The sequence below is a fragment of the Gossypium hirsutum genome, chromosome A05 (genome assembly GCF_007990345.1).
Source record: "Gossypium hirsutum isolate 1008001.06 chromosome A05, Gossypium_hirsutum_v2.1, whole genome shotgun sequence".
NCBI lineage: Eukaryota > Viridiplantae > Streptophyta > Magnoliopsida > Malvales > Malvaceae > Gossypium > Gossypium hirsutum.
The window spans coordinates 106,271,736-106,283,988 of NC_053428.1; the positions used below are offsets into that span (position 1 = coordinate 106,271,736).

Here is a 12,253-nt window from a genome sequence, read left to right on the forward strand (position 1 = left end):
GAAACAAATAAAGATAGTTTTTTTTTAGATTTAACTTCTTCATTTGAGTGTTTTATAAGAATTAGCTCTTTTATTTATTATTTATCTCAAATTAATTTATTTAATTAAAGTTAAAATAATTGCTAAAGAATATAAGTTCTTTATAAAAATGTTCTAAAAATACAATAATAACATATGATGAGTCCAAAATAGAGGTGATCATGGGCCGGGCCGGGCCGGGTTCGTGTCGGGCCAAGATAAAAATTTAGGTCCATCTACTAGGCCCGGGCCCGGCCCGGCCCGAAATATGGGCTTAAAATTTTGTCCAAGCTCGGCCCGAAATAAAATTATTAAGCCCGAGCCCGGCCCATATTAATTTTTTTCTTATTTTATTAAATAAAAAAAATTAAAAATATAATAAATCAAATATATTTAAAAACATAAAAACAAATATTAAAACAAATAAAAATAATACTAAAACAATTCTTAAAACAATACACAAATTAACAATATAATAAAAAAATAGTTATATTAAAAATTTAAAATAATTTTAAAAAATAAAAAATATATATTAATATATAATTCGGGCCGGGCCCGGGCCAAAAAACTCTTACCTGAGGCCCGGCCCGTTTTCTAAACGAGCCTCATTTTTTTGCCCAAGCCCATTTTTCGGGCCTATATTTTTACCCAAACCCTCCCATTTTTGAGGGCGGGTCTTCGGGCTGGGTCAGGCCGCCCGGCCCATGATCAACTCTAGTCCAAAAGTTCTTCCTCTAGCCATTGTTGCAAAAATTTCATTAAATCATTGACATGTACGGTTAAATGGTTACATCAATTTTTTATTAAGTAGATCGTTGACATGACATTTTTTATAAAAATATTTTGTATTATATGTTATGTCTTCAAATATTTTAAAATTAAAAAAAATGATAAATTTATAATTATTTTCAAAAATTAAAAAAGTAATATTTTTTTAAAATAACAAAAATATCATTAAATTTTCAAAAGTATAAAGAAATCGAAAAAATAAAAATTAATTAAAATTCTAATATAATTAAAGGGATTATAAAAAAAATATCCACATTTATTGACGTGGCATATAAAATGAAGTAATCCATATCATAAAAAAATCATATTAGCCGTCCATTTTAATAAAAATATGATATGTCGTCATTTGGTTGTATATATATTGATTTAACAGAATTTGCAACAACGTCCTAATTTAAACAATTTATTAATGTACAAGAATTGATTTAAACCGTTAACTTGTAGTAGAGGGACTAAAATGAAATTCTGTTACTAACATAGGGACCTCTACTTGAACTGTAAAACTCCCTTATTCTAATTTTGGGTCAAATTGTGGGAAAGTCCTTATACTATGCATTTTCAACCATTTTAGTCCTACTTTAATTTGATAATTTGTATTCCCTCAAGTAAACTTTTTTTTTTCACAAATTCCATCAAATAGCTTGTCTTTTTCAGACATGTGATGTGGTTATAAATATATATACAATATTTTTTGCACATTGAAGAAAAATGACAAAGAAAAAGAAAGTTGTATAATATTTGTCAAATTAAACTTAAAAATTTCAATAAGCACATGTCATCAGTGGCAGAGCGAGGGGTCTTACCCCTAAAATGGAAAAAAATTTCATTAAGGACCTTTATAATTTATCAAATTTTAAATTAGTAAAAAAATATAATTTAAATAAAAATTTGATTGAATCTTTTAAAAATTATAAATATATAGACTATTAAAATGGTAAAATTACATTTTTACTATCGTAAAAATATATAATTTAATTCCACCCAAAAAAAATTTCTGACTCCGCCATTGCATATAATGGAATCATAAGTTTTTAAAAGATATATCATGTCAAATCGTTTGATGAAAATAACGGGAAAAAAGTGGTCACGTGATTAAAACACATATTTAAAAACATAGAAGAATTAGAAATAATCATATTATGCCATTAACCTTTTGATCAAGTGACAATACTATTGCGTTTTATAACATTAGAGTTTGAGTTCAATTCCTAACAACCCCATCCTTACTTCCGATTATAAAAAGAAAATAAAAACCCGAATGATTTAAATCTAAAACCTCAAATCTAGTTTAATGTTCGAAACTGTATATTATTTGCATTAAGTTCAAGTATCAATATTCAATTTGGGTTCAAGTTGATTAAATTATTTGCTTGATATCCAAATCACTAAATATTTGGATTTAAGAAGTATAAATATTTTGTTTAAATAAAAAATTTAAAAACTAAAGATATCTAAATATATTATCTAAAAAATAAAGCTAATATATTGGTTTGAATCCTAAATTTTATCCAAATACGTAAAAAGAAATTCAAATCTTATATCTCCAAATCCGTATTATGATAAATTAAATCAGTTAAAACATATAATATTAACATATATGTATATTAAAATTATATTTGGAGATGGTTAAATTATATATTCTATTAAGAAACTAAATATGGATTTATATGTATGAAAATATAATTTCAAAATTTTGGTAAACATTAACATCAATGTATGTATCAATAAGTATCACAATAGAAAAGATATTTTTGCCCGCAAAGTTATATGAGAAAAATTCAACCAAGTCCAGTGCAAATTGATATTAATATTATGGGCAAATTTCCAATCCATCTAAATATATCAATAAAATAATAAAAATAAAGTTATCAAGTTTTAGAGTTTGGGTTTTAGATTTAGGATTCGGGATTCAATTTTGGGGTTCAAAATTTTGAATTTAGGGTTCGAAGTTTAAGGTTCAAGTTAAAAAAAATTACTAAAATTATGTATCAACAATGTAAAAACAAATTATTAAAATATCATTAAATAATTAGAAAAGAATACAAAATAATGTGACACCCTTATTTATTTTTTTACTAAATAATTTGTATTAAAAATAGTTTAAAAAATATTATATAAATTTTTAAAAAAATAATTAAAATATAATCTAAAAATCTCAAAAGACAAATCAAACAAAATTATTAAAGTCGAACCGAAGTGGATCCTACGGACATAATCTCAGCTACTGTATAAAAAGCAACGAAAAGAGAGGAGACATTTTCAAGGCACGTTATTCATGGAGCCGCCTTTCTTATCTGGAACAATGCTAACTTTGTCTGGTTATAAATATGAATGGCCACATTCATTCATTCACTTATATTATATCCACATTCAATGCCACTTGCTAACGTGACAGACAAGATGACTAGATGAGTCGCATGTACGGTCCCCAACGTGACATTTGCAGACATCAAAGTACGACCCTGTTTTCCCCCTCTACGTCACACAAGGCAAATCCCATTCTTGTTGATCATCTTTTTGCAGACATGATCACCCCTCTTTTCTCCATCATTTACGAAGCATGTCTCCGTGCAAAGGCACAATACATGCCCCACTCCCTCACCCCTCGATTCATACCTGCTTCAAAATGAAGCTTCCAATCTGTAGCTAAACTCTGATGATTGGTAATGGTATTTGACTACTTTGATGAACTAGTAGTATACAACATCGTCAACGTTACAAATGAAAGTCATCACCTTCCATATACAACCAAAAATAATCAACAATATATATATGTTGTTACAATATAAAATACATTCTACCAGCTTCATCTTTTCCCATGCAACAAAAGTCCCACCGTCCCCCATATATTCACCATTCCGAGTATCCTTTTAAGTTAATGTATTTGCCAGATTTACCAAAATAGGGAGTGGAACATTGATGATACTCTACCCTACTTCTATTTACAATAATCTCAAATAGGTCTTGTCCTTGGCGAGGTGCCTGGTGTTTGTACTTTTAGTTGTGGCGTTTCAAGCCAAGGATCATGAGTGTATCTCGGGTTTGGTCTTGATGTGTTCCCAGAGAAGTCGCCTAAGTTATGACCACTCTGTCCTACAAAATGATAAGCTGGATGAGGAGGAGAAAGAAAACAACTCCTGTGTGCTGGACCGTATCTTAAGGGGCTTGAACAAGGAGATACAGGCAACGATGTGATTGTTCTTGCGTTATCTCTGTGCACAAATACAAGATAGGCAACTTACTTAAGAACTTGATGCATGTATGCTAAGTAGAGAAAAATGAAACATTATATGTTATATAGTTAGTACCTTGGGGTCCTCAGTGCTCTTGAGGTTGTAGCCATTCCCTTCGTCCCATAATCTCCATCAAATGAGAGGATATTATTTCTATTCGATTGCATTTCCAAGATAGGCTGTTTAGAAAGTTAAAATAACAACAGAGATTAGCTTAAATCCGGCTTTAGTTACTTAAAGACAAACTTCAACTACATGAGTCTGTTGATATACAAGATATGGTTTAGAAATGTCTAAATTATCCGGATTAAGTGTTGCTATGAAAAGTGCTACTATTTGTTGAATTCAAATGTAAAGAAGAAAAAAAAAGCATAAAACAATAAAAGTTCAGAATGTGAGCGCAACAGTCATTTCATCTTCTAAAAGTGGGTTTAACCACAGAAGTAGGTTTCTATATGTGTAGCATCCATGTCCAAAAAACATGCTTGTATATTAAAACCAAGAAGCTGAAGTTGTTACAACAAGCATATTCTAATTAATCAGTTCAGAATGCGCTGGTGAGGTCTTCCTCACATGTATAAAAGTGAAAGTCTATGTAGTAAGTGGTAAAAAAAATCATAAGGGAACAAAAGGAATAGGAAACAAGCATCTTAAGATTACATACCGGAGTGTGGCTTCCATCAAATGTGTAAGGAAAAGCATCCTTGGTTATGCTGATGTTAGCAACTCTTGTAGTTGCTTGGTCACGAATGAAAGGGTGATCTAGCAGTTGAAAGGCTGTAGGACGTGCTGATGGGTCTCGTTGCAAGCAAAGCCTAATGAAACTTTTTGCTTCATTAGAAAGGCGATCAGGAATCTCCGGAACATCTTTGCTGTTTCCAATCTTAAATATTGCAGCCACCTGTTGAGTCCAGAAATATAAAAAGTTCTCCTCAACTCAAAGATAGCCAGAAAAATACATTATCTGAAAGATTGTTTGGAATTAATATGTCGTACCCCTTCATACTGACTCCATGGTGGTTTTGATGTTGCCATTTCAAGTATAGTACAGCCCAAGCTCCAGATGTCCACTGCAAGGTTGTAGCCATTTGTATTCATTACAACCTGAGATCAGAAAATACACGAGTGGGAAGAATAATTAGCACTAAAATAGCAGTCAAAAAGTTTCTAAAAAGAGAAAAAGGGAGTGGTTCAGTGATTAATATATTAAGATAAAGGAAAGGTGATACCTCTGGTGCCATCCAATAAGGACTTCCCTTGAACGAAAGCATTTTACCACAAGCTGATATCTGGTACAGAAGGAAATTAAATAAGTGGCCTATCTCAATCATTAACTGAAGAAAAAAAAGATGATAGAAAGCTGGGAAAAAAGAACACTGACATTTTCAGTTTTCATTTGAAGATATCCAAGCTAGATTTATCAATCTTAATTTTCAGCCTCCAGACAGGAAAAGGAAAAAAAAAAGAGTTTTTCTTTTTTTAATTCCCTAGCCATTTTCAGTTTTGATTCAAAGGTATCTATTATGTTAAATTTACATCAAAGCTTTAGATCTTCTGCCTAAAGACTACAATCAGTTCCGTAGACAGAAAAGAATAAAGAAGAAAACATCAACTAATTTGAATAGGGGTTTAAAGGATGGTCTAAAGGACAAACTTTTCTATAGTAAAAAGATGATTTCTTTAAAAAAAATCAGCATCCCATCAACATCATTTGAAAGATAATTAACATCTTAGCCACGACTAATTTTGAAGGATAATGAAGCTTCAGTATGTAGGACAAAGCCCTTCAATTGCAAGATGATATTTGGTAACATACATGTTTTGCCATGCCAAAGTCTGCCAACTTGATTTCACCAGTAGGATCCACTAGTATGTTTGCCCCTTTTATGTCTCTGCAATAAGAAACCCACGGCTTTAAAACATAAGAATTAATATACAGCTTGAGCCTCCCTATAACAGACAGATGAGCATCAATAACTAAAACTACATCCAAGTACCTATGCACCGTATTTCTTCCATGTAAGTAAGCAAGCCCAGAAAGAATTTGTCTTGTATAGTTTTGGATAACAGGTTCCTTGAAGGCACCATATTCTTGAAGCAATTTGTGGATTGAACCACCAGAGACATATTCCAAGTAAACAGAGAGTGTTTCTTCACCCTGGAAAATAGCAATTAGATTTTACTAAGAAGCAAGGTCTATTTAACTGGTACAGGAGAAGGATGATCATTCTTCCTTCCCATTTCTTCCATAATGCAAGTGAATCATTTGCATGTTAGCAGTATTTAAAACTATACCAGTTCACTTCCGTAGTATCGGACGATGTTTGGATGAGATAGCTGATTCAACAAATTTATCTCCTGTTTATATTAAAAAGTATTAGAAAAACCAGACACTCCAATGCAGCAATTTGAAAATGGTTTCAATATCAACCGGTAAAAGGATATGGAAGGTTTGAATAATGTTGTATTCAGAAAGAACTAGACAAAATTATTACCTGGTTCAGTTGTTTGAGGCATTCTTTTGATGTCTGGTCATCAGAAACAAACCTGACTTCTTTTATAGCACACATCTGCCCACTTTCACTGACAAACATTGATACACAATAGTTAGAGAAGCATAAACTATAAACAAAATCTAAATATTTTGAATCTCAAGTCATAATGCTTGATAAATATCTTAGTTATGTTGCATATTAGCAGAAAGCATGACAACAACTATTTACGTTCACTAATAAATATCAATTCTTTAAGCATTTATGACTTTTGCAGTGTATGATAATTTATTTATCCAAAAAGCAAGTCCTACCTATTAAATCCAAGATAAACATGTCCAAAAGTTCCCCTCCCTAAGAGTCTCCCTTTACGCCATTTTGATAGAGTGCAAGGTGTGTTTTCACTCACTCCACTAGTTCTTGTGTTAGGCAAGGCAGAAGGACTAGTAGGGGAACCTGGTGGAAGAGGCAACTTATGACACACAGACTTCCCATCTTCCTTCTTCCCCGTTGGAGACTCGAGACTCACTCCAGATAATCGATGATGAAGCGGTGATGTTGGGCTGGTTGGACCTCTCGACCTCGGACCAGGGCTTCTAGACCTCACGTTGCTTCTATTTCCACCTTGGCCTCTCATGTCATTATATGACCTGTATTTTAGTTAATTACAGAAACTCTTAACCTCTGTCTGCAGAGCTAAATAGCATATCACAATTCTTATCTTTTGGCTCATTATAGAGTTATGATATATATTGCTTATAGATGTTAGAATCCAACACTATATCAATCAAGAATTACCTTCAATTTGGAAACAAAGTAGTTAATAATTTACAGAAGATAAGAGTTATAATGCCAAAACAAAAGAAGTTTGGCCCTTTGGGGGAAAAAGTAGAGTAGTCCTAAATTTAGTAAACAAAAACAAAATTTGGGAGGTTTGAACACCAAATTTTGAGAAAATATAAATCCTGTATTCTAATTCTAACCGAAATAAAGGGAAAAGAGAACCCATACCCAAAGTAAACAAACTCTGACAGAAAAAATAGAGAGAGAATTTCTGTTCCAAAAGCTGAAAAAAAATTAGCAGATGGCAGACCCAAAGGGATATTCTGATAAAATTATGAAAAAAATATAAAAGGGGAAATAGAAGCAATCAAACTGACACCAAAGAAAGAGAAAAATGAGTTTTTTTTTTAATAATTAATCAATGACTGCTTTCTACCCGAAAAACAAAAAAACATGGCGACTGCTCCCATTAATTCAGAATAACAATAAATGAAAATTTCTTAAATTCTGAATCCAAATTATGTTAAGAAAGGGGAAAAAAGCCACCTGTAGGCAATGAATTGAACGGGATCATTTGGAATCTGATTATCTTCGGAGGAACCAGAAGAGCTAAAACTACAAACCGAAGGCGACCCAGATCCCAAACCCACAACATGATCACTTTGCAGCGAGGAGACAGATGGTGTAGGCAAAGGGATCCCTCTTTTTTCCCCTGAATCCGAATCGAAACCCGAAAACCCGGAAGAACCACTACCGGAAACAACAGCGCCGCCGCCGACGCCAAAATCCCTGCTCACTCGTGGCGAACTACGCGTGCTGAAAACAAGTCCTCCTCCATCATCGCAACCCTTTGGGTAGTTATTGTTCTTGTCATCGGGTGTTGCAGCAGGTGCTTTCTTTTTTCCAGCAGCGGCGGCGGTGGCGGCGTCGGTTTTAGTAGGTGAAAACTTGAGGAATCCGACGGAGGTACCACGAGGAGTTTGATTCCGAGGACTGTCTTCCTTGTTCTTACTGGACTTTTTACCCCACCAACCTGGCATCCTTTTTCTCTATCTATAATTCCTGTTTGAAGAAGAAGAAGAAGAAGAAGAAGAAGAAGAAAATGGAGAGACGAAAAGTTCAGATTTGTGAAAGAAAATGAGATTATATATGTAATAAGAGGAAACCAAGAGGAAATAGAGAGAAAGAGAGAGAGAAAGAAGAGTTTTTTTTATTTTAATTAAATTAAATAAATTAAAAATAAAAAATGAAGGGAAGCGGGCCACATCTACAGTGAGAAACAGCTAAGGGAGGGTGGGGGTGGATTTGGGGACGGCCGGAGGTAGTTGCATAAAATGGTGATAGGTGATGATGACGTGGCTTCTTTTTATTTATTAATATTAATTAAATGAAAAGGAGTTTGTTGGAGGTGGGCGTGCGGATATATGTATAAATACGATTGGTTTCTCTTTAGACTTTATTATTATTATTATTTTTTTATGTCTTGGGCTGTCTCTATCTACCTCTCCTTATTAACTTCTAACCAAATGTAATCCAATGTAACATCACTCTTTTAATCTTCTCACGTATATGCTTAGCTCAACATCTAGGGTCTAGGGTTAGCACTATCTTCTTAAATTTACTAAATTTTGGGATTTTTAACGTGTTGTTCGGTATAGAAGTTTATCTTCTTTTTCTGTCCAAAGTTAAAATGAGAGATTTTCAATTTACTGGGATACGGAAAAGCTCAAGTGATATTATATTTGTAAATATTTTATTTATACATATGTCTTACATTGGTAGTTAGAATCTATATCTTGAGTCTTATAGGTTGTATCTTGATTAACAGAGTATTCTTCCATAAATCTCAACTAAGTTAATTTAATTCGATTATTTAAATTAGTTATCGTAATAATTAATTTAATGATTAAATGTAGAAGGATAGAAAATCCTAAATTAGTATATAAATAATTCTTAACCAATGTGGATTAATAACTTAATGGGCTGAGTTATCTGTCAAGATCTAAAAGGTTCACCAGAAATTTGTGAGGGTTTAGACAAAAACAATATGACAGAAAAATGAACTTGGGCAAAAAAATTTGGTTCGTTTTAAGTTTATAAAAATTTATATTATGTTATTTTTATATATTATGTAATTTAAAATACATTAAAAAATAAACTTATACTAAATATATAATATTACTCTAATGTAAACATTAAAATAATGTTAAAATGACTATATAATTTTTTATTTGAGTTTTGACTCTAGAAAAGTAAATTTTACTATTAATAAGAATACGAGAAAAGTTCTTTCATCTGCTAGGATTTCATAGCACGTCGTTCTTTTGTTCTCAATCGGTTTTTCCGTTTTCTATATTTATCTGTCTCTTATCTTTCTTGCAATTTGCTCGTTTCTCAAAATCAAATTGATTTATCAATAATTTTTGTTCCAAACTAGAAAGTGAATCCCTAAAAAATCTCAAACATAGATGGAGGCAAATATCACCAATCTAAATTTGGAGGACGTCAAGAAAGATCCAATTCAATGTGAGGGTAACCTCCAAAAAGAAGATGAGAATCATCATATCTGTCTAGCAGAAAAAGCACTCACAGATTGCGTTATCCATTTCTCGTCGTTTAAAAGAGCATTAACAAATTTGTGGCATCCAATATGAGCGAGCTTAGACAAAATTTTAAGCCGGACTTGAATAAACATAAAATATATTTATATCATATTTAGATCCGGTCTAAATCTGACTCATGAGCACCTTTAATCTTAACCGTTTCGGTTGAAAGGAAGTTTTTTAAAAGTATTTTATTATAGATTAAAAAAATTGGAGTTCTTCAAAAATATTTTACTAAATATTAAAAAAATGGTTGTAGTCTGTAGTTGATGACTGCTATTTTAATTTATTATAAATTGTTCATAGGTATAAATCAACAGAGTTTTTAAATTTTGTACTCTAATTTTGGATTAATTTTAATTGGCTGCTATTATTTGGAGACAAATTCATTGTGTTTTTTTTTTTCTGATAAACACAAATGATGGCATCGTAGCAGTTCAATTTTTTTTGGTCCATAAAAGCAACAAAGAAAAGGGTTATTTAATTAATGATGATTGATAATCATCAAATTAAGTAGAGAATGGGAATAATTAAGGAGAACTTTTATATATATTTTGATTAAGGAGAGTGTCATGGACAATGATTAACGTGTTATTTTAGAAAATTAATTATTAGGGCACATTTTTTTAATTAAAATATATCATTTTTATTTACATATGCCATAAATTTTTAATTAAGATTTATCACTTTATTTATCTTTAATTATATCTAAATAAACTCTTACGCCACACCTATTCTGTTAATAAGGAATTATTAAAAATAAATTTACATATTTTAAATAAGTTAGGTTATTACGAGAGTATTTTTATTTATTTTATTTTTTAAAAATTATTGAAAAATTGTTATTATTAGTTTCGAATCTTATGTTTTTTTATTTATTATATGTTTTTCTTAAATGCTCACATGTGTTTTAAATACGTGATTCTCACACGCATACGTATGTAATAAAATTTTTAGTGCTATATTTTAAGTGTTTTATTGAGTTGGTACCGCCCTCTAACTAAATCCCAATTAAGTTGTAAAATTATTAAAAATCTTTTTTTATATATAAAAAATACATTTATAAATTTAATTTTACCATTTCATCTAAAGCCGCTATAAAAATAGGATGTCAATAATGACAAGAAAAAAGAGAAAAATAGAACACATAGATTTTACGTGAAAACCTTTTAAGGAAAAAAAATCATGAATAGATGATAAGAAAATTCACCATGTCGAATTTGAATGATACAATAGGAGAGACGACTATAAATTTATAAGTTTGTAAAACCATATTCTATTCAAAGTCAAATAGAATTAGCAGCAAGGTTAAAACGCCTTGTTGTTCTAATCAACATCAAACAGAGGAAGCATATTTCTATACGGATTTCACTTGTGCAGCCTGTACCGTACCGTGGGGGCCTCCAACCTTCGCCCTCGTAGATCCCCCTATCTTTAACAACCACATTTAATTTTTATTTTTATTTTTTACATTTTAAAATGTAATACTTCAATTGAAATCGAGAGGGGTTTTTTGGGGACCGAGAACAAGGACCTATTTAAATAAGGTGTAATAGATTAAGGGTTTTATAGTATATTAATTTTATATAAAAAAGAGTTATTTCTATTTTATGTTAACGGTGATTGATAATCATTGGAATAAGTTTAAATAATGTATCAGAAATAATCAAGGAGAGTTTTTTTTATATATTTTGATTAAGGTTAGTGCAATGGACAATGATTAAAGTATTAAATAATATTTTTACCATATTTTTAAAATACATGGTTAAAATAATAAAAGGGTTCTTAAATTTTATGACTTTATTTAAATAAGTCCCCACCTTTCTGTGCAATTTAAAATTTTAATTTATATATATATAATTATAAGTGTTTTCGCACTCTTAGATATTAATCTTGTTTTAATCAGGATGATATTTAGGTAAAACATCCCAACAATGCTTTTAGTACAAATGAATAAGCATTTAAATTTTTAACTTGTATATATTTTTTATATATCATAGGTGTTCTCGTCCATTTTACAGTCTGAGTTTAATCTTGTTAAGATGGTATTCAAGTAAAACCTCTCGATAATATTAATTTTACAATTCAAATTTGATCGAAATGTTTGGGAAAGAAGTCAATTTTCACTTCTCCCAAACACGGTTGATTTTAATAAACTTTTAGAGCAGCATTTGGTTCAAGCTCACATTTTTAGGGTAATGTAAGATCCTGTAATAATATTCGATTGTTTCGGTTTTAAAGATTACATTTTGATACAATAATCTTATATTCTCAATAATACCAATATTTTGGAATATAAGGGTAATTTCAATTTTATCTCTCCTTTTAAGTAATC

At 30.9% G+C, this 12,253-nt stretch overlaps 1 protein-coding gene across 1 annotated transcript; it reads right to left on the bottom strand.

Moving 5' to 3' along the window:
• Positions 1-3,522: 3,522 nt before the first annotated feature.
• On the bottom strand, positions 3,523-8,462 carry LOC107959605 (mitogen-activated protein kinase kinase kinase YODA-like). The gene is given in 11 exon segments (NM_001327697.1): positions 3,523-4,019; positions 4,116-4,219; positions 4,705-4,941; positions 5,037-5,144; positions 5,270-5,329; positions 5,857-5,932; positions 6,038-6,198; positions 6,336-6,398; positions 6,536-6,623; positions 6,847-7,182; positions 7,862-8,462. Coding segments are annotated over 11 exon segments (1,986 nt in total). The 5' UTR covers positions 8,356-8,462; the 3' UTR covers positions 3,523-3,760.
• Between the last annotated feature and the right edge of the window lie 3,791 nt (positions 8,463-12,253).